This window comes from Protobothrops mucrosquamatus, unplaced genomic scaffold (genome assembly GCF_001527695.2).
Source record: "Protobothrops mucrosquamatus isolate PMUCROS unplaced genomic scaffold, P.Mucros_1.0 scaffold6, whole genome shotgun sequence".
Lineage (NCBI taxonomy): Eukaryota > Metazoa > Chordata > Lepidosauria > Squamata > Viperidae > Protobothrops > Protobothrops mucrosquamatus.
The window spans coordinates 4,359,875-4,387,773 of record NW_015386393.1 but is presented as its reverse complement, the minus strand read 5'-3'; the positions used below and the strand labels follow the sequence as shown (position 1 = coordinate 4,387,773).

The 27,899-nt window shown below is 43.1% G+C and overlaps 1 protein-coding gene across 1 annotated transcript; it reads right to left on the bottom strand.

The window, feature by feature from the left end:
* Nucleotides 1-879: 879 nt before the first annotated feature.
* Nucleotides 880-21,046, bottom strand: CACTIN (cactin, spliceosome C complex subunit). Its single transcript, XM_015810010.1, has 10 exons — nucleotides 20,907-21,046; nucleotides 18,757-19,246; nucleotides 15,562-15,657; nucleotides 13,321-13,466; nucleotides 10,922-11,084; nucleotides 9,822-9,936; nucleotides 7,759-7,951; nucleotides 6,816-6,953; nucleotides 3,487-3,758; nucleotides 880-1,986 (listed from the first exon to the last, which is right to left on the bottom strand). Exons 1-10 carry the CDS (start codon nucleotides 21,017-21,019, stop codon nucleotides 1,496-1,498), a joined length of 2,217 nt encoding a protein of 738 aa, XP_015665496.1. The 5' UTR covers nucleotides 21,020-21,046; the 3' UTR covers nucleotides 880-1,495.
* Nucleotides 21,047-27,899: the final 6,853 nt, after the last annotated feature.

Here is a 27,899-nt window from a genome sequence, read left to right as displayed (position 1 = left end):
GTCTCCAAACTTCCTTTTTTAGCAGAAGTAAAGTATAATTTTTTAATATTGTATTATTTGTCAAGATAGGCTGGCAAATAACACTGATTTCAAGGACCCCTGAGAGGATTTTGGAGGACCACAATTCAAGGAACACTGATCTGAGAATAATGGTTTTTTTTTTTATTATCCTACCTTTTTTTCTCCATATACAACTCAAGTAACAAACATATTGAATATTCCTTCCTCCTTTTATTTTCCTCACAAGAACAACCCTGCGTGAAGTATGTTAGGCTGACTGGCCCAAAGTCACCCAGCCATTTTATCAGACCTAAGGTGGGACTAGAACTCAGGTCCCCTGGTTTCTAACCACGACACCAAACTGGTTTTGATTATCACAGATCCTAGCCATGATCCAGTGCTGGCTGGGAGATGTTTATCAGATTGTACACAGAGAGAAAGGAGTCAATCTAAGCCATCGTTAGCCAAAACTAACCAGCAATGACCATACTTGTTATAATATACAGCGCACCACAGGAATCCAAACTACTAGGTCAAAGAAATTAAAGACATGGGTTGCTTTCGGCAAACCTTTAAAGAGCAAAGGGTCCACTCCTCCTCCATAGGTGCCTGTAGGGGCAAAGGATATGTCTGATGATGTCAACACACTAACCCTTGTGTCGAATGTGAGGAGGCCAATATGTAATGGAGGCATTTGGGTAATGACCACATTGTGCAGTTTACCATTTTGGTGTTGCTGTGGCTTGCCCCACTTCCCACACAACATCCTTGTTACTCAACTCCCATCCCCTTTCAAAAAAAAGAAAAAGCCCCTCTGAGTCACAGCGTCCCCACATCTCTACCACTGATGGAACTATTTTCTTTTGTAACCATTTATTTAATCCGTTTCGAAAGCTACCAGCTGCTCCTCATAGCTGCATCCTTCAGCTTAGTTTATTGATCAGCACGGAACAATCTGCACAGCTGGAGAAGACTGTGCATATACTTGTGTAACTGAGACTTCTTACAGCCCTCTTTAGAACAGGAAGCCTGTCTTTTCCCTTTTATGTTCTCCCATATTGGAGTAAAAAATACCAAACAAGTAGCACATATCCAAAATCTTTATCATAGTTGGACACCTTCTCCCACCTTCCCATATCTATACATTGTCAGAAAACAAGGATAATCTCAGTCAAGATATCAGCCACCTTGGTTAGGCACTTTAAACTGACAGGCCTCAGATGTCACTGCCTAGCAGAGGAAATAGCTCCATCTACTGCCAGAAAGACAATTCCCCCAGAGTTGAATGGCTGCTCAACATCAGGGCAGCCTTGGAACATTTTTAAAAAAAGATAAAATTTCTGACAGTAGTAGTCCTAACACTTTAGAAAAGCTGTCCAGCCTGATGCTCCTATCTTGAAAGCCGCCATTTTGGTCCATGTTCAAGGAATCAGTTCTCTGTGCCTCTTATCCGCATTTGTCCCTTCATAAAATCAGCCCACTCCCAGTCACCTCTTCAGCGCCTGTAACGGTAGCGTTTGAAGTGGAACCAGAGCTGGAAGATGCCGTTGGCAAACTGGCAGCGGAAGCCATGCCGGTGAGAGTATTCCCACTCTCGGTTGACTATCTTGAAGGCAATATCTTCGTAGGGAGGTCCAGCATGGAAGCGCAGGGTGGCAAAATCCTTGTTGTCTGGGCAAGCTTCCAGAAAATATTCTGGGGTGGAGCGTTTGTTAATCAGGTCCGGGTAGAAGATATTAAACTTGTAACCCTGCACAATCTTGGGCGGGGGGTTGTCAAAATCGTAGTGGGTCTGGTTATACTTGTTCCACTCAAATCCGGTGTGCACTCGATTGAAGAAACGCGGCTTGCGAGGACGGTACTTGTCAGCCCACAGGTAGGCCTTGCCGGTCAAGGGCATTTCCACGCTGAACTGGGCCTCATCGGCTCCCATCCCTTCTTTGGCCCGGCGGAAAAAAATATCCTCAGCGCTCTCGCTAGCATCACCTGTAAGGGGAGAACACTGGGATTGGTGTGTGGCCTTGTGCACGACTGGCCAGAGAATGCCTAAACATCTAATAATAATAAAGTTGGAAGGGGCCTTGGAGGTCATCTGTTTTATCTTTACAATTTTTTAGCCGGTGACTGGTAAGAAACAGAAGGCCCAAATACATCTGGGAACATCTTCACTATGGGATTCTACAGCAGTAAGCTGTCACCCAATTGTATTCCACCATTAAAGTAGCTGAACTTTAATAAACATTTCATATTGATCTGGACTTCTATCCCAACCACAATAAACATTATGTTGCCTCTAGACGAGATGGGCAGCACACAAATCTAATAAATAAATAAAATATCAAGTACAATTTTGATTAGGGGACTGACAGACTAAAACAAACATGTTCAGTTTTATAGCCTGCTTAAAACAGATTTCTAATCAAACTGGTTTCCAGCCTCATTTTTTAAAATTAAAGATCTGATTTCAATTGCCCTGAAATGTGAAGGGTGAGGTTTAGAGTTATGCCAAAAACTTGAAATGATGGCCAAATCTACCTTCTTACTTTTTTTTAATATTTAAAAGTCTGGCATGTAAATAGCAGCAGGAGGCTCCTTAAAATGTCTCCATCAAGAGGCTTTCTGTAATTTTCCCATCCAGGATTCTGATAGTAAATGCAATACAGGTAGGCCTCATTTAGCAACTGGTTGCTTAGCAACCATTTGAAGTTACGATGGTCTCCCTAAAAGGTACTTACGACCCCGTTCTCGAGTTCTGATCCTGGCAGAATGACTACATTTTAGATGCTTGGCCATTGGCTTATTGCAACAGTCATGTGATGCAATTTATGTTTTTTGCCAGAAATTGGCTTTTTTATTACTTTCTGGGGGGAAAAACCCATAGGAATGCATTCTCACTTAAAGATCACCACAAAAAAGATCATAAAATCAGTTTGATCATATGGTGCCTCAACCTATGACGGTCAGGATTTGTGACAGAAATTCCAGACTCTATTATGTTCATACGTCAAGGACTACATCTATTCATTTGTCTTCCTTCTGGATTCAGGGATAATTTGTTTTAATTTCTGTTGTCTAATTGGTTTATTATCTAAGGATGTTTCAAATGGGGCTGGGGGATGAGGGAGGGCTAGTTGGGCATTTTGGAAATGGGAGATTTATTCTTCTCCTTTCTTCTTTCCCCAGGCCAGGGGTAGGCAACCTTGGGTCTTTTATGACTCGTGGACTTCAACTCCCAGAATTCCTGAGCCAGCCATGCTGAGGGGAAAGGGAGAGGTTTCCAAGTTGAGCCATGCTAGCTCAGGAATTCTGGGAGTTGAAGTCCACGAGTCATAAAAGAGCCAAGGTTGCCTACCCCTGCCCCAGGCCCTTTGCATTTCAGAACGTGAATTCCTTTTGTGGCACTGCGCTACATACACATTGACTGCATTACATACACTGCCATTATGGAACCCAGGTGAAGTCTCCGGCCATCCTCCCACTCCTTACCTGTGACCTGGAGCTGCTGCCGGGACAGCTGGAGGCGCTGGAGATCCTCGTCCGCGCCCACCACATGGGCATCAAAGGGGAGCTCGTGGGAGGTGAGCAGCCGGGGGCTGTATTTGCCGGCATCGTAGTCATCCAGGCTCTGCTGAATCAGGTCCTCCTCAATCAGCACTGCTTCTCCGTCTCCCTCGGCTTTGGCTTCAGTTTCCGGTTCAGTGCGAGGCTCCGCGGAGGAGGGACCAGGCTGCGCTGGGCCTTTTTCCTCTGGCACTAGCCTGAGTAGAAGATGGGGAAGAGGTTAGCCCATCTCTTTAGCAAAAAGAGTGCAGCAATTGGGGAAGCCAGGACCTCTACAACGTTTTGACTTGAACCATGCTTTTCACGTTCAAACCTTCATTTGCTTTTCATCTCCCTAGGGCAGGGGTAGGCAACCTCTGCTCTTTTATGACTCGTGGACTTCAACTCCCAGAATTCCTGAGCCAGCATGGCTCAGCTTGGAAACCTCTCCCTTTCCCCTCAGCATGGCTGGCTCAGGAATTCTGGGAGTTGAAGTCCACGAGTCATAAAAGAGCCAAGGTTGCCTACCCCTGGTATAGCAGAAATAGATTTTCAGCTTGGAAACCTCTCCCTTTCCCCTCAGCATGGCTGGCTCAGGAATTCTGGGAGTTGAAGTCCACGAGTCATAAAAGAGCCGAGGTTGCCTACCCCTGCCCTAGGGTAACAAGCCCACTTCTTGAATCGGGATTCCCCAACCTTGGCAATTTCTAGCTATATGAACTTCAACTCCCAGAATTCCACAGCCAGCTGAGGATTCTGGGAGTTGCAGTCCACTCATCTTCAACTTTCCAAGGTTGAGAAACACTGTAATTGTAAGCAATTTCAGGCAAGGAACCAGGTCTGCTTAAGTTTGGCTTATGTAATCCTCTAAAACAGGGGTGGGGCACGACGGCCCTTTTATGACTTGTGGACTTCAACTCCCAACATTCCTGAGCCAGCATGTTGAAGTCTACAAGTCATAAAAGGGCCTTCGTTCCCCAACCCTGCTCTAAAGGGTCATATATTTTGATGAGACCCAAGTTTTGCCTCTCTAAAAATGGATAATCGTGGCTTTACAATCAAGAGGAAAATATACAATGTATTCTTTTAGTTTAGCTTCCTCTTGAACTCCCCCAACCTGCCTATTCCTCCTTCCCGAAATCTCTGCCCTTTTGGCCCTCTGGCTACTCACTGTCACCAGTTGCCCCCACTGCCCAGATCTGAATGCCACACTGCATGTCCCTGCCTTATCATCCGGAGCCTCCTGTCATATCGGTGGAGCCAGGACTTTTTTTTGTGCTCCAGTCAGAGTCTTCTTTCATGAAAGAAGCTGGGTGCATAAAAGGAGGCCCTGGCTAAAGAAGAAGAATAGAAGAATAGAATAGAGCTGGAAGGGACCTTGGAGGTCTTCTAGTCCAGCCCCCTGCTCAAGCAGGAGAACCTATACCATCTCAGACAAGTGACTGTCTAGCCTCTTCTTAAAAATCTCCAGTGATGGAGCACCCACGATTTCTGGGGGTAAGCTGTTCCACTAGTTGATTGTCCTCACTTTCAGGAAGTTTCTCCTTAATTCCAGGTTACCTCTCTCTTTGATCATTTTTCAACCATTGTTTCTCGTCCTTCCCGCCGGTGCTTTGGTGAATAACGTGACCCCCTCTTCTTTATGGCAGCCTCCTCAAATACTGGAATACTGCTATCATGTCTCCCCTATTTCTTCTTTTCTTTAGACTAGCCAAACCCAAGTCCTGCAACCGTTCTTCATATGTTTTAGTCTCCAGGCCTCTGATCATCTTAGTTGCTCTTCTCTGGATTTTTTCCAGTCTCTCAGCATCTTTTTTGTGATATGGTGACCAAAATTGGCTGCAGTATTCCAGGTGTGGTCTTACTAGGGTTTTATAAAGCAGCACTAATACTTCACGTGATCTTGATTCTGTCCCTCTGTTTATACAACTCAGGATTGTATTAGCTTTTTTGGCTGCTGCTGTACACTGCTGGCTCATAGTCAAGTGATCGTCCACTAGGACTCCAAGGTCCCTCTCACAGTTACTGTTTTTTTTGCAGACCAAGCTTCTTTTGCAATCAATCAATCAATCAATCAATCAATCAATCAATCAATAAATGTTCTGGGCAGGACACAAGAGAAACCCCAGTGCAAAAGAAGGCCCTAGACAGTACGGTAGTGGCACACAGTGCTGTGGACATGGTGGTGAACAGGGCCATGTCACAGCTGGCAGCAGTAGGTAGACAGGCAGCCAAAAGTAGGTAGACGGGCAGTCGTAAATGTGGACCTGAATTTTATTCCCATGACTGAGGGATGCTGCAGTGGCCAAAACTTCAATGGCTGGTTGTTAGCCTCTTTGTTCAGCACTATCACACTGTAATGTTAGTCACTGAACAAATAAACATTAAGCGACGTCTATAATCTATAGGTCTGTATTTAATCCTTGTAATTTTAATTTGCCTTATGTGTATAATTGTTTTTATATTTATATTTTTACTGTATTGTAAGCCGTCCAGGGTTGCTTTGGATGGCGAGATGGGTAGCATTTGAATTTAATAAACAAACAAATAAATATAATCCAAAACACACTTACTAGGGCAGCTTTTCTCAAATTGGGTAACTCCAGATATCTGGACTTCAACTCCCAGAACTCTCAGTAAGGGCCACAGGGAATTTTGGGAGCTGAAGTCCATGTATCTGGAGGGAGCCCAGATTGAGCAACATACTAGAGCAGTGGTTCTCAACCTTTTTAATGCCGCGACCCCAACCGGTCGTAAGTCGAGGACTAAACCGGTCGTAAGTTGAGGACTAAACCGGTCGTAAGACGAGGACTACCCAACCAGTCGTAAGTCAAGGACTTTCCCTGCCCGGGAGCGCCGCGCATGCGTGGTTCCGCCCCCTGCGCCGGCCGAGGCGTAGCTGGCAAGCGGCAGAGACGGAGCAGGCTGACCACCAGCTGGCCCAGCCCAAGGGAGGTAAGGCACCCGCCGGAAAAGGGGAAAAAAATGGCGGACAAAAAAAATGGCGGACAGCCTTGCTTGGCAACCCCCGTGAAATGGTCTATCGACCCCAAATGGGGTCCCATCCCACAGGTTGAGAACCACTGTACTAGAGAATATATAAAACAGCAAGGGTTCTCCTTGCATAGGAAGGATAATACTGCTCTGATAATGTTATTTATGTCACATAGCAGCTATGCATATAAATAGAAAAGGCACATGAGTCTTTATGCACTGGAATGAAAACGTTAAGTGTTAAGGATGAAGGAAGCAGGTAACAGCATCCCAATAGTTACCTGTGACTGCTACTGGCAGCTTCTGGGGATGGCGGCTCTTTTTTCATGATGGGGAAAAGGGGTTCACTTTCCACACCTTGTTCTTGTTTGAGCTTGTACAGCTTCTGGCGCAGGACGTCCTGATGCCGTTCTCGCAGCCTGTGACCCAGGAGGGAGAGAACACAGAATTAGTTCCTATAGCCAGATGTGTGTCTATGTATGTGTGAGAGAGAAAGAAAGAGTCTGTAGCAGGAAATGACAGCCAAGCTTCATGCTCCTTCCATGAAATCTATTCAGTCTGATTCCAATTCCCTGAATAAGGGCCCTACGCCAATGATGCTCAGGCGACAGGCATCGTACTGGGACAGCACAGCTCTCTGAAAATTTTGCCTTGATATTCACTATTCTTTGGCAATATGCCCTTTCTAATGTCATTTTCATCATTCTCCCCCTTTCCATTCCCCACATTTATAATCCCAATATGGTTGAGCTCTTCTGTGGCTAACCCACTAAAACAGCCTCTTTAGTTAATCTTAAGAGGCACCTCTCCATCTCCAACCGGCACCTTCCAGTTGGATTAAAAGTCTCTTTTGAACTAAGCTTATTTTCCTGAAGACAATATGGATAAATCCATGTAGTTTTCCTGGTAACAACAAGGATGGGGTTGGCCAATGCTTTCTTTTGGGACATGGGTTCAATTTTCCCATCAGATCTGACTTCATGGTGGACCCCAGAGGGAGCACTAACCCCTGTCTGATGCTGCTTAGCTTTCTGAGATCAGCTAAGGACGGTTGATAAAGCCAATTTTTTCCACCAAAGCCAGCCAGCCAGCCAGGATGCTAGCCAGTCTGGTTTGGTCCAGTCATTTGGGAAAGTCTTGCCAAATTTGGAAGGAACATGGTATAAACCACTGAGTCCCCCCTCTGGATGGAGGTGGATATAAATCAGGTACATGACTATTTACCTGGCCCGTGCCATGTATGCCTTTAGCTGCTGGAGCAGGCTCTCCCAGTAGCCAATGTCCAAGTTGGGTCCCCCAGCCAGGATCTTGCCCTCGATTCCCTGGTAGATCACTTGCAACTGGTTGTAGGTCTTCCCTTTGAAGACAGATTGTACATCAGAACTAACTGAGGCATTCACCCCTTCACGGCGCTCTCCTGCAAGACACACAAAAAAGGAACATATGACTGGAGGAAGATACTCCTTAAATCCGTAGGCCAGACGAGGACATGGAGACAATCGTTTCCAGTGGCCAGGAAGAGTGTCTCTTGATCTCAGACAATAGGACACGACATATTTTTTTACAGGATTTTGAAAGGATATTTGGAGATGGGACGATCCAGGTGCTCATTTTAATTGCACTAAGTCTATTCAAAGAACTAGCAAGCCATATTTCCTTACATTTTCCATTATAAAACAGCAAAATTGCCTAGGTTCTAAAGCTTCTTCAGCTGAGTGCCCACAGCAGTACTGGACTTCAATTCCCAGAATTCTTAGCTACATGGAGGGAATTCTAGGATCCAAAGTTCAACACTGGTAGGATGATTCACCCAATCAGAATACAAGGAGTGAAGGATGATTGTTCAAATGGAACAGAAGTAACAGAAAAGAAAGAATTGCCCCTACATTCAAGTATTCATGTCTGCTCAGATATTCAAGGAGATGAACTTGGCAATAATGTGAAGAGTGCAACGAACCTGGCTGCAGCCATCTTGCTGGTTCTAGTTGCCACACACAATAGGGAGGGGGAATGGAGTATCTCTGTTAGTCTAAACCAGCGGTTCTCAACCTATGGGTCGCGACCCCATTTGGGGTCGATCGACCATTTCACGGGGGTCGCCAAGCAAGGCTGTCCGCCATTTTTTTCCCCTTTTCCGGCGGGTGCCTTACCTCCCTTGAGCTGGGCCAGCTGGTGGTCGGCCTGCTCCGTCTCTGCCGCTTGCCAGCTACGCCTCGGCCGGCGCAGGGGGCGGAACCACGCATGCGCGGCGCTCCCAGGCAGGGAAAGTCCTCGACTTACGACCGGTTGGGTAGTCCTCGACTTACAACCGGTTTAGTCCTCGACTTACGTCCAGTTTAGTCCTCGACGTACGACCGGTTTAGTCCTCGACTTACGACCGGTTGGGGGTCGCGGCATTAAAAAGGTTGAGAACCACTGGTCTAAACAATATTGTGTCCTGTGGGAATCAAGGTCACTCACTCACTGGGAAGAAGAGGGTTGGATGTTTTGTTAGAAAGCCCACCAAACTATTCTATGGGGTAACATAGTCATTGCATAGCCCTGAGGTGGGAACTTTTACTTTGTAATAGTGTAACTCTTTGGAGGGGATTTCAGACTTGGTTTCACTTTTGACTGTGCCGATATTTTGTATCCAATAAACATGTTCTTTGAGGAAGATGCAAGCCTCGGAGTTCTGATTTATTCAGTTCTATCTATTCTATCGGAACCATGACAGTCTGGTTAAAACAAATAGAAGAACACATAAAAGCCACACTGTTGGTGGTGTCTACTATGCTCTGCCCAATCTAGAAGAGAAGATGATGCTTTTCAGAAGCAAAGTAGAGATCTATCAAAGAGGTATGATGTAGGAATGATGGGGAATCTGATCATCTTGATCTCTGTTAGAAACAACATTTGCCAAGTATGATCTTTCCAGAAAAGTCTTGGAAGTGCAATTAGTTGCCAATGTAAAATTCCCCAGTTGGCCAGGCCTGGGGAGAGGAGTAAATAAATTCTGTTTTGAATTGTATTCCTTTTATATGATTTTACGGCTTTTATCTGTAAAAATGCCCAAAGTCATTTGGATAGTGAGATGGGTGGTATCTAAATTTGATTAAACAAACAAATATATAAAATAAATAGGTATTGATGAGAATATGAAGAGGAATTAGAGTTCAGCGGAATGGGTAATATCAAATGCCTTCAGAAAATGGAAAATACCCTATTTTGCTGAAAACCAGCAATGGGTAAGGAACGATCTTTGGCTGAATTAACTAAGTCCTAATTTTTTGTCTTTCTGCCCCTACCTGGTCCCTTCCCAGAAGCCTCCAGTTTCCGGAGTTTGGCTATTTCATCTTCGGTGATGATGGTCATGTCTCTCCAGAAATCCACATTCTTCCCTTGCTCCAACTCCATGTAAACCTGAAACAACAGGAGAAAAGAGATGAGAAGAGGAAGAAAAGAAGAAAGAAAGAAAGAAAGAAAGAAAGAAAGAAAGAAAGAAAGAAAGAAAGAAAGAAAGAAAGAAAGAAAGAAAGGCTACAATGCTTGTTTTCAATTGTTATCTCTTCTTGTAATTTGAAGCGAGGGAGGAATGGATGTTATAACAGGGACAGTAGGCATATCTGCAAAAGTTAATTTTTTTTCTCCTGCCAAATGGGGAGGAGAGAATGGGGGGGGGGACATAGTATTTGAAAAAAATTAAACTTGAAAAAAGAAAGAGAAGCAGAGAGAAGAAACTAGAAAATACTGTAGCAAAATAGCTTCTTGAAAATAATTTGCATTTATTCTTTCCTTTTGTTTATAGTCATCTGGACTAGACAAATTGCTTAGCTACAACTTTCATGGTTGTATTAAATTGCAATTGTTAACTAGCCCAGCCTCCTCCAGCCTGTTACAGGTAGTCCTCGACTTATGACCGGCCACTTGGCTTCCATTCAAACTTAGGACAGTTCCCCCCGCAAGGCTTTGATGACCTGGTTCCAAAGTTCCAGTGGCCACAGCCCTGTGATAACATGATGTCAGCCACTCAGCAACTGGTCTGCATTTATGACCGTTTGCAGCATTCCATGGTCATGCCACCTTGACTTACAACATTTTTGCTGAAAATCAGCCTCTGCTTCGGGTTTATGGCAAAACCAGCTCATCACGTTTAATGACCAGCTCAAAAAAAGTCATAAAATCAGGTTGGTTATGTGGGTGACCCACTTTACAACTGTCATGACTTACGACCATAGTGGGCAGGCTCCATTATGGTCATAAGTTGAGGACTACCTGTTATCTTCCAGATGGCTGGGTATGTGAGCCTTAATATATTTGCAAGCCACCGAGGAGAGGAAAGCTGAGCTGGATAAACTTTGAATCAGGGACAGGAAAAAGAACAGGACAGCCACCATCGGCTGGATACCTGGATGTCTTCTAGTAGATCCTCCATGTCGGAGACGGTGAGTCCATTTAGAAATGTGTAAGGCTCATGCATCTCCACTGCCAAGTCATCATCTTCAGCACTGATGTATTTTGCCAAGAGATCAATTGGCTTGGCCCGCCCATCTCGGATCCGGATTTTGGAGCTGCCAGAAAAGGGATATCCAGGAAAAAGGGTCAGAGCAATGGAGCTCAGGATAAAGATTTTGGGAAGGGTTCAGTAGCTCTACATCTGCTTGGTATCCAAAGTTAGATCTCAGACATCTCCAAAGAAAGGAATTTTCCTTGCTACCCTCCAGAAGCATCTTGCTGATCAACCTTGGTGCAACCGGCAAAATGCCCTTGCAGGTAAGGCAACTTTCTGTCTTAATCTATCTATATATATATAAATAAAAATGTAAATGTTTGTTTGTTCAAAATCTTAAATCTCCGAAAGTTCTTCACCGATTGCTTTGAAATTTTGACACAACGTTGCATTCGAATACGCGCGTGTTTTTATATACCTACTATTATATAGATGTCACACCTGTGACAAACGTGCGCTTTCTCTTTTCTTTCTTTTCCATTTAACCAGACTGAGCCACAGCAACGCGTGGCTGGGTACAGCTAGTTCTGAATATAATTGCTGGCACCAACTGTTCAAAGTTATTGCTGCATGCAGACAGTAGGATTCATTCATTCTTTCAGGTTTTCCAGTCCTGGCAGGACAGACCACAAATTATAAGGTATCACCAATGGAAACGGTATGGCAGCCACGGAGGTACCTCTTATAGTGATCTCTATCCCAAGTTGATATAGGAGGTTTTATGATATTAAACTGTAACCCTGTGGTTCAGGTCTTGGGGGGGGGGAGCATGATATTTTAAAAAAACTTTCCAATTAAGTGGACATCACTTTCTATAGTCATCTAGACAGGTTTGCTGTGTCCATCCTGCAGACATGTCCAAGCCAACAAAAGCATCATTGCTGGATCATATTTTTAATTGTGGGGCTGTTGCCTGCCTATCTGCCTATCAAAGGTCCTCATTTTGTCATCAAATGCTTAAAGGAATGACAGGTTTGTCCTGAAAGATCTCATCTGAAATGCCTCCATTTCCTCTTGATCCTAACCCAGGGGTAGGCAACCTTGGCTCTTTTATGACTCGTGGCACAGCTGGCTCAGGAATTCTGGGAGTTGAAGTCCACAAGTCATAAAAGAACCAAGGTTGCCTACCCCTATCCTAAACAAATAGTGTCCACATTTCTGCTGCACAAAGTAAAACTGCCATATGATAGTATTTGAATACTTAAATCTTCATATTTTTCAGGCTGGTATTTTTTCTTCTTCCAGAGATATCATGATAAGCTAGCAAAAGCCACTTAAGTGCTACCAATTTGTGCAACATCAGTGGATGGGACAATCTTTGATGATGAGATCAAATGGCCTAAGTATCAGAACATCTAATACCGTGCCTAATATTAGCTAACATATTATACATTATTATTGTATAACTACAGGCAATCCTCAACTTACAACCAGACATTCCACGACTGATTGATGTTACAACAGACCTACCTCTCCCCCCCCCCCCNCCCCCCCCCCCCAGGTGCTTAACAACCTGGTTCAAAGCACTGACTGCCACCCCCCTCCATGGTCACATGACTACATGTCAGGTGCTCAGCAACTGGTCTGCATTTATTGCTGTTTGTAGTGACTCATGGTCACATGACCACATTTTACAATATTTTTGCTAACAACCAGCATTTACTTCCAGATTTCAGCAAAACTGGCCCATAGCAAACAATGGGTTTGCTTCATGAGTGTGGTGCTGATTAAACAGCAGCCATTAAAAAAGGTTCAGCTTGGTCACATGGGTGATCCATTTTACAACTTTATGGACTTACAACCTTAATGGGCAGTTTCCACTGCATTCAAGATCCGCTATAATGCCATATATATATATATATAAAATACCTAGTACCTCAGTAAGATTAGTCAGCGGCTCTTTCAAAGAGTTCCTATGCTTGTAAATATGATTACAAAGCTGGATTTGATGGAAAATATGAAGGACAGCTCAAGTCAAGCTCCTGATCCATCTGATCCAGTACTGCGGAGTCTTCTTGACTAAAGGAAACCATTCCCCCAAATCCTAGCAGTTGGAGAACCCAAGAAATTCCAAACTAGATGTTTCACTGTTAGGCGATCAATTTTTCCCTGCTCTTCAACTGATCATATTGGTTTTGCTTCCCTTAGGACTTCAAAGAAATATACTGGCAAATCAGATCTGAGAATTATGCTGTGGACTAGTAAGTTCAACAAGTGGTTTTATTATTCTTTTACACTTGGGAACTTGATTTCTCTGTCCCCTGAAGACCTAGCTTCCATCCATCGTCCCCGCTTACCGTAGCTTGGCTTGCTGAAGATGGAAATTGTCCTCTTGCTCCTCCCACGTCTTGAAATGCTCCGCCTCTTTCTCCCGCTGCAGCATCTCCAGCTCTTGCTCCCTCATGGCTTTTTCCCGCTCTCGCTCCAGGCGGAGCTGCTTCACCTGGTATACGTGGGGAAGGGAGGGGTTAGAAACACTCCAGGGCAGTGACTCTCAACCTCGGCCATTTTAAGATGTGTGACTTCAACAGTTGAACTCCACATGTCTTAAAGCTGCTGAGATTGAGAAACACTGCTCCAGAGACATGGAGCAGAGCAGTAGTGGGCCCTCCATGAATTCAGCATCAGAATTCATGGAGGACATCCTAGGTTCACAACTCAGAGATGTGGGTTTTCTGAAAACACGTGGAACCAGAAGAATGTCTTATGCAAATGAGCAAGGCTCCCGTTAGCATGCTGATGTCAATACAGATGGTTCTCGACTTACAACAGTTCATTTAGTGATCATTCAAAGTTACAATAGCACTGAAAAAAGTGACTTATGACCATTTTTCACACTTACATCTATTACAGCAGGGATCTGCAACCTTGACAACTTTAAGAGTTGTGGACTTCAGTTCCCAGAATTCTGGGAGCTGAAGTCCACAAGTCTTAAAGTTGTCAAGGTTGCAGACCCCTGTATCACAGCATCCCCATGGTCACATGATCAAAACTCATGACGCTTGACAACTGACTCATAGTTATGATGGTTGCAGTGTCCCAGGGTCATGTGGTCGCCTTTTGTGACCTTCTGAGAAGCAAAGTCAATGGGGAAGCCAGATTCATTTAACAACCGTGTTACTAGATTAAGAATTGCATTTAACATTTGTGGCAAGAAAAGTCGTAAAATGGGGGCAAAACTCACTTAATAAATGTCTCACTTAGCAACAGAAATTTTGGGCTCAATTGTGGTCATAAGTAAAGAACTAGCTGTAGTTATAGTGAGTGCAAAAATTTAAAGTACATTGATATGGGGGGGAAAAGAAGGCTAGGCCTCTTTGCGATCTCTGAAGACTACATTCAAAGAAACGAAAAGCTTCTTTGGTGCTATGGTGGTGCAGTGTTACAATGCAGTATTGCAGACTAACTCTGCCCATAGCCAGACATTCAATCCTGACTGACTCAAGGTTGACCCCAGCCTTCCAAGATGGATAAAATGAGGAGCCAGATTGTTGGGGGGGACGACAATATGCTGACTCTGTAAATTGCTTAGAGAGGGCTGTTAAAGCATTGTGAAGCGGTATATAAGTCTAAGTGCTATTGCTATTTGAATGTGGAGAAAAATGATGTTTATTGGAAATAAAACACATTATATCTTTGAAATGGCAGCTTTCCCAAATACCGATTCCAGATAAATTTCTGATCAGTATCTCTGGTTTAATTTCTGGCATTTTAGAAAAGTATAAGAAAAAGCTGTTTCCAAATCTGGAAGGGTTGATGTCACCAATCATTTAGACTGAGTTTGACAAAACAGCAGTTTCATTCTATACAACACAGCTTCTTCTGTTCAACCCAACAACATGAAACCAGAATTTCACTGCTGTTGTTGAAAAATTTCCTTAATGGAAATGTTTACAAAGAAGAAACATCTGCATTTCCCAAAAGAAAATGGTTCATTCCAAAAAATACATAAAATTAACTTTGAGTATAAAGTTAAGATCTCAGTAGCTTTGTTCCCCTTATAACATCTAATAAATTAAGACAAGCTGTGTGAGCAAACAACTTGTCTTAACATACATTTTTTGAAAATGAGCTGGGAGGCATATAAATTTAATGGGTAAATAAAATAAACTATTAAATAAAATATTTATAATTAGTTCCATTACAAATAAAATATCCTAGGTCCCTATCTATTTCAGGATTTCTCAATCAGGACTTTATCTCTCAAAATTCTCTGCAATGGCTAAAAGTCAGACATTTGGAATTTGTCCAGCTAGAGAAACACCGATTAGGGAAAACTTTGTCTTGGATTTCACTCCATGTATTTGGACCATTTTGTGTGAAAATGTAGGTCTTAAGAAAGGTGGTACCTTAAATTCAGAACTGAAATGTGCTATCTGAATGATAACCGAAAGAACTTAAATACAGAAAAATAATTTGGGTCAGTTCACCCATGTACACTGCAAGTTCATATCTTGGAATTAAACAAGTGGTTCTGGGTTAAACCAGCAGTGCAAGATTCAAAGAATTCTCTCCATTTATTTTATTTTGATTCTTACCTTCTGCAACTCAAGGCGATTTTCTTCTTGGATCCGCTTGTTCCGATCTTTCAGTTCTTTCTCCTCTAAGTGTCCAATTCCCTTTTTTTCCAAAGCCTAAAAAAAACCAAAAACACAAACCACCAAACTCTTAAGTCAAACTAATATCAAAGAAAAGGGAGGTGGTGGTGGTGGTGGTGAAGGAGGAAGGAAGGAAGGAAGGAAGGAAGGAAGGAAGGAAGGAAGGAAGGAAGGAAGGAAGGAAGGAAGGAAGGAAGGAAGGAAGGAAGGAAGGAAGATTTTGGTCAGGCTCAACTGGCAGCAATAAGTCCCTGTAGTTTTCTGGACAACACTGGAAGTGATTTGCCATTGTATTCTTCCTCCCATGTCCCAAATATGTTGTTCAAAAGGCAACTGGACATTCTTTTTTTCTTTGAAAATATTTCGCTTCTTATCCAAGAAGCTTCTTAGTTCTTCAGCAGAACTGAAGAAGCTTATTGGATGAGAAGCGAAATGTTTTCAAAGAAAAAACAAAAAAAAGTCCAGCTGCCTTTTGAAAGGTATCTTTGGGACAACCATGACCTGTATGATTGAGAATCTCCATAGACATCTTCTTTCCAGCATTGTTAGGGAGCAAGACTGGCCCAAAGGTACCCAACTGGCTTTGTGGCTAAGACAAAACTCACAGTCTCTTGGTTTTTAGCCCAGCCTTTGGCCAATACACCAAACTGGCTTTCTCGTATGCCTATAGTTCAGTTAAATAAAGCTTTAGATATTGTTTATGAGTACCTTCAAATCAATGTTGACTCCTGGGACTGCCTGGACTAGTCCTTGCATTTTTCTAGGCAAGATTTTGGAAGTGATTTTCCCTGTTTTCTACTTCCAGGCCTATCATCAGTTTACACTCTGTTGATGAAAGCCCAGATGCGCTGGGCAGGCCACGTTGTAAGGATGCCAGACCACCGCATCCCTAAACAGCTCTTCCATGGTGAGCTGTCTCAAGGAAAGCGATCGCACGGGGGACAAAAGAAGCGATACAAAGACACGCTGAAAGCATCTCTCAAGTCCCTGGATATCAACACCATCTCTTGGGAATTTTTGGCGCATGATCGACCGACATGGCGTACCCTGGTTTACCAGGGTTGCCAGACATATGAACACAGAAGGACAATCTTGGCACAAGAGAAGCGAGCACTCCGTAAAGCCAGAGCTTCAAATGCTGAAGCAATAGTGTCCACATTTCTATGTTCAGTATGTGGTAGAACATTCCGTGCTAACATCGGTCTCATCAGCCATCTACGGACACACCGCTGATGGCCCATAATCCATAAGATGTCAAGGTCTTCATCGAAATCGATGGACGAACAACAACACTTCCTAAAACTGAAACAGCATGACTGGTCCAAGGTCACCCACCTTTGTGCACAAGATAGGACTAGAACTCACCATCTTCTGCTTTCTAGCCTGGTGCCTTAACCACTACACCAAACAGGCTCTCTATATGCATTTTAGCCAATGATAATCTTATAATATTAACTTTGTACCTGAATGGAATATTATTGAAATAAGAAATGTAAGAAACAACCTTTTAAATCATGGGTCACTCTATGTGGACTTACGCTATAATGAATATTGCTTTAAGGCAGTATTTGCCCTCTGTTAATTTTTATCAAGGCTTGAATAAACATTTTGAGATTATGTACACATTCTTTGCCTCAGACAAGAGCAGCCAATCTGCCTGGGTAAAATAATTGATCTGAGAATATGATTTGCCTCAAACATATACTTCAAATTTTCCCACCCCTTTCATGTCGCCAGCAACAAATTCCATCTATTTCTTCTGGAATACCCCCATATCAATTTGAAGTTTTATTGTACTTGTGATTTTCAATAGACTTCCACAGCTTGGTGTTTGGCAGATATTTTACACTTAAACGTCCATCATTCTTCAATCACAGCTATAGGGCATAAATGATGGATTATGGGAACTGAAATGGACAGCCATTTGTCTGAAATGGTGTAGGGTTTCCTGCCTGAGCAGGGGGTTGGACTCGATGACCTCCAAGGTCCCTTCCAACTTTATTATTATTATTACTTTTCTAGACGAGCACCAGGATGAGGAAGACTGCTCAAGGAAGGAGGTTGGTCTATTATCTGCTTAAGATACAGAAGGATCTTGACAGACTAGAACACTGGGCGCTATCTAACAAAATGAAATTCAATGGTGAAAAAAGTAAGGTTCTACATTTAGGCAAGAAAAACCAAATGCACAGGTATAGTATAGGGGGTACCTTGCTCAATAGTAGTAACTGTGAAAGGGATCTCAGAGTCCTAGTGGACAATCACTTAAATATGAGCCAGCAGTGTGCTGCAGCTGCCAAAAAAGCCAACACAGTGCTAGGCTGCATTAACAGAGGGATAGAATCAAGATCACGTGAAGTATTAATTGTTGTGTCCTGGGCCTGATGAGGAAACTTGATAGAATCAAGATCACGTGAAGTGTTAATACCACTTTACAATGCCTTGGTAAGGCAACACTTGGAATACTGCATCCAGTTTTGGTCACCACGATGTAAAAAAAATGTTGAGACTCTAGAAAGAGTACAGAGAAGAGCAACAAAGATGATTAGGGGACTGGAGGCTAAAACATATAAGGAACGGTTGCTGGAATTGGGTATGTCTAGTTTAACGAAGAGAAGGACGAGGGGGGACATGATAGCAGTGTTCCAATATCTCAGGGGTTGCCACAAAGAAGAGGGAGTGAAGCTATTCTCCAAGGCGCCTGAAGGCAGGATAAGAAGCAACGGATGGAAACTAATCAAGGAGAGAAGCAACCTGGAACTAAGGAGAAACTTCCTGACAGAACAATTAACCAATGGAACAGCCTGCCTCCAGAAGTGGTGAATGCTTCAACACTGGAAGTTTTTAAGAAGAGACTGGACAGTCGTTTGTCTGAAATGGTATAGGGTTTCCTGCCTGAGCAGGGGGTTGGACTAGATGACCTCCAAAGACCCTTCCAACTTTATTGTTGTTGTTGTTATTATTATTATTATTGTCTAATCTTAACCTCTCACTCCACAACTTTCACAACAACCTTGAAGGTTGAATCAGATTATGAGCAAGAAACCGTACCTTACAGAGGTGGTTCTCTTGAGATGATTCACTGCTACCCTGCACCACCTGTCTTGAGACAGTGGACATGAATTCAGGACTTACCTTGCTCCAGATGAAAGCCCCTAGTAGGTTGTTGTCTCCAAAAGGGTTGTCGGTATTGGTGTAACCCATATACTCTTCTCCCCATCCCATCTTCTCCCGTTTTTTCCGTTCCTTGGCCTCCTTCTTGGCTAGACGTCGGGCCCGTTTCTCTTCAGGGGTTTCCAGAGCCTTCATCAGCTCCTTTTGGTTTTTTTCCTCTTCTTTCAATCTCAAGCGTTCCTGGAGGCTTAGCTGCTCACCAAAGTCACCCTTGGAGCTCTGTGAGTGGGAGGATGATTGGGATGTCATGGAAGACACGGAGGACCTGGATTCAGAACGCTTCCGGTACTTCTTCCCCCTCCTCTCGCTTTTATGGCCCCTTTTTTCTGAAGAGGAATCTGAGTTGGAAGACCACTCCCGGTGACGTGAAGAATGTCTCTTGTGTCTCTTGTGATGCTGGTCCTTGCTTTTTTCTTTTTTCTTTCCCCATTTTTGGCTCTCTTCCTCTGAGCTTAAAAATAAAAGCTTTGATGTTAGTTTAACACTTATGGCCTCTGAGACACTTCTTTGTGATCCTTACAGCCCCCTCTGAGCATAATAGCTGCAAACCAATAACGCTTTGTGGTAGAAAAAAAGAGGGAAAGTTGCATCTTAAATTTTAAAATAGGCATATCACTATTAAAAAAGAACAAAACCCTTCCCCGTCCTAGTCTTTGCTCTTTTGTGATGTAACCCCATGCACTCTGAAGACTTCAGTCCCCCAAACTGTTAAAAGCAGCCCTTGGCCCCCAAATCTTTCTCATCCTTGTTGTATATTTACATTTTTGCATTCAGCTTAAGAGCTTATTGGCTCAGCTAAATCAGCATTCATCAATACATTACACCCACCAACCTGAATTGCCAAAGATCTTGCTGAACTGGCCCAGAATTTATCTCCCACAAAATCTACTGTAAAACAATTAAGGACCATCTGATGCAGACAAAATCCGAGCTATTTACATTGAGGTGACTTGAACTGAAAACACTGATACCTTTCAATCTATTATTCCCTGGCTTTTTCATATGGCCACTTAAGGTTGACATAAGAGTGACTTTCAGCAGACTACCTGCTTGTTCTTAGTTTGTCATAGTTGAAATAAGGGAGTCCATAAAATCCTGCTTACAATGAGAAGTTGGACACTTCTCAGAAAGCTTTCTCTCATTGTGACAAATGGTTTATAGTGAAATGAGATTACAAACATTTATTCCCCACATCAGATTATTCTGTAAAATAATCTCAAATAACTATTACTGCACATGCTTTTAATTTATTAAGCTTCCACTTCCCTCTTCTTGTTACCTAATTCAGACAGCAAATTAGATTCTTATGCTCTATTAATAGAGTGTAATGAAGACAAATGCCCTGTAAGACTCCAATGGAAAAAAACTTGGTTATACAGATAATCCTCGTTTAGTGACTCATGTAATGACCATTATGAAGGTGATGAAAAAGTAACTTTATAACCAATTCTTGCATTTACAATTTTTGCATATCCGTAAAGCAAAGAAAAGCTGAAGCAAGATCCTAAGCACAGTCACAGTCACAGTTTCATTTAGCAACTTCTTTGCTAACAACAATAACAGTGGATACTGTTATTACTGTTATTGAGACAATTGGGTTTTGAGGTCTAGTACGTTGTTTCTCAACTTTGGCAAGTTTAAGATGCATGGACCTCAACTCCCAGAATCCCCCAACCTGCATACTGGGAGTTGAGGTCCACCCATCTTAAACTTGCCAAGATTGAAAAACACTGGTCTAAAGGTAGAACTTACTGAGTTCTACCATGAAATATGGAGTTTCATATTTTCACTCCCAAGAGTGCTGGAGATGCCAGGCAGCAGATTCTGCCTTCAAAGTTATAGCTAACTCAGAGGGATTTGCTCCCCAGCCATTACCCCTTAAAAACTGCTCCATTGCTTATCCAAACTTCACAGGATAGGAAGCAGGACTTCGGGTTTAAAATTCTCACCGGTAAACTCTCATTTGAGTCCAGCTCCCTAAATATAAATTATTCACTCTAGACAAGAAGCACCCACCAGGAGCTTATTCCTAAATCCTTTCTACAATCGAGTAACTCTATGATCCTGCACTCTATGATCCTGAATCTCGGAACCGCATTCGTTCATCTCACCTCCCTTCCCGATTTCTTCTTCTTGTCCTCCCCCGACTTTCTCGCTCTTCAGACCTAGATCGACTTCTCCGCCGACGCCGTTCTCTAGATCTAGATCTGGACCTGGACCCCATGGCCGCTCGAGGACTGTCCCCCAGGACACTTCCTATTTCGCGAAGAGGTCCTTCCTTTCTCTTGTCGCGATGAAGGGTGCCCATTGCAGTGCCTGAACGGGTTCGACCCTAGTTCAATTTGAGAGCGCAATTTTTGCTGGTTTTCTTTCTAAAGAGGAAGGGGGAATGTGAAAAGCAGATGCCTGTGGCGAGAAAAAAATAACTATTGAGGCAGCGTGTTAGATACTTTTTTCTCGGCTCTAAATAACGCCGATTTAACAGAATAACAGAATTGGAAGGGACCTTGGAGGTCTTCTAGTCCAACCCCCTGCTCAAGCAGGAGGCCCTATATACCATGTGTCTCTTTTCAGCTGAACCCCAACATTTAAACAAACATCAGATTCATCATTATTGGGACTAAATTCATGTAGGATCTGGAGAAGAGAAAAGATGAAGCAAAGAACTTTTGGTTGCAGGTAGCTTTGCAGAAGTCACCATTATTGTCCTGGGACTAATATATGAAGATTATGCATTATTCCCATTAGATTAAACTGATTAGGGAGAAACAAGCATTTTCAATCAGACAGAGCTTTCTTAGAGCATAGAATAATAGGGTTGGAGGTCTTCCAGTCCAACACCCTGCTCGAGAAGATTTTATACCATTCTGGACAAATGGCTGTCCAGTTTCTTCATGAAACTCTCCAGTGATGGAGCACCTACAACAACTGGAGGTAAGCTGTTCCACTGAACAGTGAGATAGTTCTCACTGTCAGGAGATTTTTCCTTAATTCTCCCTTTAATGGATCTCTCTTTAATGATCTTCCTTCCATCCATTGCTTTTTATTCTGCCTTCAGGTAGCTTTGGAGATTACATCTGTGGGAAGAATCTAGAGAAAGAAGTATTTTGGGGAATATTAAAAAGGCAGAATATATTTCCCCAAAGGATCTTAAAGGCAGAAAAGCAAGCCCCAGTTTTTCTTAATAGCCCCAAGCAGAATCTCAGCAGAAACCAGCTTTTAGAAATGCAGATGTAATAATCCATTCAGGAAGGTTGGAGCCAGGAAGCAAGAAACTGATGAGATTAGGAAGATAAAGACCCCTAAAATCTGCATAACCCACCCAAACTCTAAAAGACATGACCTTTGGGGACATGATAGAATTAACACACCAATACTAAAAGGGCACACAAGGACTCAGGTCAAAGTACATGGCACAGGAAATACAAAGCCTCAAACATGAACAGGAAACAACCTCAAAAGCCCAAGAAGATATAAAAACCCACCACTCCGAGCTACATTTGGTCAGCTTTCCCAGAGCCATCTTTCTGTCTGGCTCTCCTCTTCAATAAACTACAACCTTCTTTCTAAAGCAGTCTCCATTTTGTTTATTCCCGGCTTGGACTGGGCCCTGAGTTTTCTTTCAACACATCTATCCTCTGTTCTCTGTAACAGCCCCTCAAATATTGGAAGACTGCTGTCATGTCACCCATTGTCCTTTTCTTTGTTAGACTGGACATACCTAATTTCCTCAATCATTCATCATATGGTTTAGTCTCCAGACCCCTTATCTTAATTTAAGTCTCCTCAAATAATCAATCAGAATAGAGCTGGAAGGGACCTTGGAGGTCTTCTAGTCCAACCCCCTGCACATCACAGGTTATATCTCATGACTGAATTAATCCAGTTTTTTTTAGTTTGCGCAGTATATTTAACTCTGTATCAGTCAAAGAGACAATTTGTACGACACCCTAAGCCACAAACAACAACCAAATTTAGCGTGTTGAACCAGTGCAGGTGGCTAACACAGAATGCTTAACCAAGTCAAAGATCTTGCAACTGCAAGCTTGGTTAATGTTAACCATTTAGTGCAGGTAGTCGTGATTTAACAACCACAATTGAATCCAACATCTCTATTGCTAAGCAAGACAGTTGTTAAGTTAATTTTGCTCCATTTCTTACCACAGTTGCTAAGTGAACTACTGCAGTTCTCTATTAACTTTGCTTGTCAGAAAATCTCAAAAGGTGATCACATGACCCCATGACACTGCAACCAGCATAATTACAAGCCAGTTTGCCAAGCATCCAAATTTTGATCACATGACTATGAGGATGCTTAAATGGCCATAAGTGTGAAAAATGGTCATGAGTCACTTTTTTCAGTACTAACTTCAAAGGATCACTAAATGAATGGTTGTAAGTGGAGGACTATCTGTAGTTGAGGTTTTTACAGCATAGTGTGCTATTCTAATTGAGCAAGCTGATTACACTAGGATTACTACGCTGATCCTAAAAATGGATTATTTCAGGAACCAGATTTATACAAGTGGGGTAACTATATTCATTCGTCTGCCACAATTTTTCTTTCATTGCAGTTTTAAATATACAGGTAATAGCCTGAATCCTAAGGCTGTTTCTTTAACGTGCAGGGTTGGAAGTAGCTTCCTTACAACATCAAAGTACGATTTAGGTATGGCATTAAAAACAGCTATAGCTGCCTAGAGTTGTTAAGGATCTGGTGGCATACACATTTAATAATTTATTGTTATTATTAATGACATAGCAGACTCCACTAGCATCCTGGTCCCCCTGCCTGATGAAAAAGCCAGTTTCTCTAGGTCTAAATCCCTTCCTAGGAGAAGGCAGAAAGGGAAGAATGCAGAAGAAATATGGAGATAGATGCCTTCATTCTTCACACACAAAAATACTTTAGCCAGAGATGGACTTCACATCTGTTCAAATCAAAATACCAGCCTCAGACTTAAATTCCTGATTTTGCAATTTTCTGTGGGTGCATCGAAGGTCACCTAGGCAAGATGGAAGAGTTGCTTTTGGGAGCTAAAATGTTTTGCTGGTTCCTTCTTCTGGAAACTCGATTGGATGAAAAACTGATGATTCTGTCCCTATTTATATTAGGAATCTGATCTCTGGCTGATCAAACCAATGGTGGAATGAAAACTGGTTTTTTTTATTGAAGGACTTGAGAATGGAAGTGCCAACCTGAAAATTCTGGTCTAAATCATGACATTGTATTTTAATTCATTATTGTTGCTGCCTTGAATAAAATGTATTCAGCCATCTGCATTGATACATGTACAAGAGTCAGGCTTCAATTGTACAGTGGAGACCCCTTGACTTTTTTTAAGAACCACCACACCACCACCTAGACCCTGAAAGTTTATGGGGACCTCCCCATGTATGGGATCCAGGTGGTGGCAAAGATATAAAATACATCATACATATATATGAGCAATCTAGGATTTTTGCTTTTTAGGGTTGTTTCCCAACTGTAATTATATTTTGATGACTGGAATTTTCAGAGTTGGCCTTGCCTCAGAATGATATAAAAACCCTGATTTTCATGAAGTGCAGCTCCAAAATGTAGTATATGTAGTCCTCGACTTATGACCTCAATCGAGCCCAAAAGACAGCTGTTAAGTGAGTTTTTGCTGCATTTTATGACCTTTCTTGCCACAGTTGTTAAATGAACTACTGCAGTTGTTAAGTTAGTAACGTGGTTGTTAAGTGAATCTGGCTTCTCTATTGACTTTGCTTGTCAGAAGGTCACAAGAGGTGATCACATGACCCCAGGAACACTGCAACCATTATAAATACATACCAATTACCAAGCGCCCAAATGTTCATATGACTGTGTGGATGCTGCAGTGCTTGTGTGAAAAATGGTCATAAGTCAACGTTTTTCAGTGCTGTAATTTTGAATGGTCACTAAATGAATGGTTGTAAGTTGAGGACTACCTGTAGCACAGATGTTGGAGGCTGATTGTCTGTTTATAGAGAGTAAGGAAAATGACCTTGAGGCAGATGTGCAGGAACTGTTCCCTAGGTGAAAGGGGCTGAAACATTTTTAAATCCAGAACTATGCAATAATACTCAGAAGCAGCTCAAGCAAACATCTCTCCCTGATTCACTGGATTATAAGAAGGATCAGAAGGGGAGGTTTGCAAGATTCGGTAATTACAGCCTATCACAATAAAAGTAGTTTTAGCCTTCTGTGGAGTTGATTTCCTGTTGTGGTCTGGTCTGCCTAAGGGGAGACTGAGTAGTTGTTAGAACCTTGTTTATTTCAGAAAAGAGCGGCATTGTGGGAATAAAATGTATATAACATAAATCAGAGGAAAATATCTCTAGTTTCCTGCCCCTGAACACCAAACAAAAATGTATTTTAAGCTCTCCTTCCTTCAAGCCCAGTTCTTTAACAAAACATCTGGAGAACCTGAAAGTTTACAAATGGCTGTCCTGCTAACATCAAAGTGTTTTTGAAAGCAATGCCATTTTTAATATTTATTCTACAAATATTGGGATGGTTGAAGATGCCAGGGAATCTTGAAAAAAATTGAGATAAGTCTTCTTTTCCTGGAACCAGGCTTGGGGTTGTAAATGATATACCCCCAGAGCGGTAATACGAGACAGCCTGATTTATGCACATCTTGAAAAGAACATCTAAAAACCAACTGTGAGTGGAATTTGCCCAGCCTTTTCTGTCTTGGTTGTACTTGGAACAGGGTCAGAATCAATTTTGGAACCTGAAGGGTGTTTGAGACATGCCCAGTTGTTATTGTTAGAGTTGGGGGAGAAATTTGATTTTCATTTTAACACACCCTGTTTTGCATTTTTCCTGAAGACATAGATCGAAATGTAGCTATATTTCAAAATCAACATTTTTCTACATTTAATTATTTCTCCAGTCCACTGAGTATGTACCCAGAGGTAGAAAAAAAACATGGACCCATGTGCAAATGGGCATATATTAGGGAAAGTTTAAAAAAATGTTATAAAAATAGGATAAATGTGAAGAAAAAAAATGTATATCAATTTTGATAAGGATATTTAAATACAAGTACAGGTAGTCCTCAAGCTACGAGTGTAATGGAGCCTGCCCATTCCACTCGTAAATCGAAAACTCGTAGAGTGAATCTCATTCAAGGTACGAGATCGTTCCCTTTCTCATTAAAATGCACGCGGCTTGTTAAGCGAACATGAGGTATCTCAGGGTGGGGAAGTCCATGGAGGGCCTAGTGATGGAACAGGCCCTCAAGGCCTCCTCAACCCACAAAGATACCGCATGCTTCCCCCTCCCTTCCTCCCACGCTGGACTCTCCTGGAAAAGATCCATCTCCTGTCTGCCTGTTGCCCGTATTTGAGGCCGGGAAACACTTTGGAGCATCCCGCATGGCCCAATCTGGACTCCAGAGGCCTTTTCCGGGCCTCTGCTACCCGGATTTGCGGCCAGGGAATGCTTCTGCGCCCCCCCTCCTCCCCCCACGGCCCGATCCAGGCTTCAGAGGCCTTTTCCAGTCTGCTGCCGCCTGGATTTGAGGGAACACTTCCGCGACACACACACCCCATGGCCTGATCGGACCTGGAAAAGGCCTCCGGAGCCCCGATCGGGCCGCGGGGGGGGCGCAGAAGCATTCCCTGGCTGCAAATCTGGGCAGCAGAGGCCTGGAAAAGGCCTCTGGAGTCTGGATCAGACTGTGGGGGTGGGGTACAGAAGCTTCCAAGGGCCTGATCCAAGCCTCGGTTTTCCTAGCCGTTTGCCCCAGGAACGGAGGTTGGGGGGGACTTCTGCATGCCTCCGAGGCTTGGATCAGGCCCGTGGAAACTCTGTTCTGAGTGGCAGCAGCTTGGAGCAGTTCTCCGAGGGCTGGATCCAGCCTCCAGAGGCATGCCGAAGCCTCCCCCGGCTTCCGTTCTGGGCCGCTTGGAGGAAGGCACCAGGGACAATGGGGTCACTTTCTCCTCCAGCGCAGTGACCTCCAGCGGGCTGGATGCGGGTGCGAGGGACCTGGCCTTCTCCCTCAATTGAAGGCTTCAGGCTTGCTGTCAGGCAAAAAAGGAGTTGGGGGTAGGAGCAGGAGACAGGCACTTTTTGCATCGAGAATGAAAATTTCTGAGGTCCATGATTTGGCGCAACTTCAAACACTCGCGCAAGATCACAGACTCCAGAAAGTTCCATTTTCGGTGCAAAAAACATTTCCAAGCCAACTCTCCTCTCTTTCAAAGGGAAAGAAACCGTGGCAGAGAAGATTTTTGTAAGGTGAGTCCGGCGCGGCAGGAAGAGAGGGGGAAGCAGTTGTGAGAAGTGGGGGGGAAGTAGGGTGAATGTTACAGTGCCACTGAAGTTGCTCATAAGGGTGAACGACTGTCGTGGTGCTGCAATATTCGTAACTTCAGGACTTGCTCGTAAGCACTAGGGGGCGCTCATCACGTAACTTCGAGCGAGTGTTAAGCGAACGCTCGTAACTTGGGGATTACCTGTAGTCCTCAACTTAACAATCACAATTGAGCCCAAAATTTATGTTGCTAAGTGAGATATTTGTTAAGTGAGTTTTATTCCATTTTATGACCTTTTTTGCCACAGTTGTGAAGTGAATCAGTGTAGTTGTTAAGTTAGTGATATGGTTGTGAAGTGGATCTGGCTTCCCCATTGACTCTGCAGTAGGTGATCACATGATCCCAGGACATCGCAACCCGTCATAAATATGAACCAGTTACCAAGCATCTGAATTTTGATCACGTGACCATGGGGATGCTGCAACGGTCGTAAGTGTGAAAAATGGTCATAAGCCGCTTTTTTCAGTGCAGTTGTAACTTTTACTTTTACTTTTACTTTACTTTTATTTAATTTCTACCCCGCCCTTCTCCCAACGGACTTTGAACAGTTACTCCTCCTCCCCCTCCTCCTTCTCCTCCCCTTCTTTGTATTTAAGAGGCAAAAGGCCTGCTCCCAATTTATTCTCTTCAAGATGAAATTTAAACAGAAGTGAGACTTTTCAGTCATACATTTCTTGAGAAATCTGCCTTCTGCTTCAACTACTTCAAATGAATGCGTTCTTGCTGAGGGCCAGGTGGCCTTAGACCATACTCTGCATCCCAGACAATTA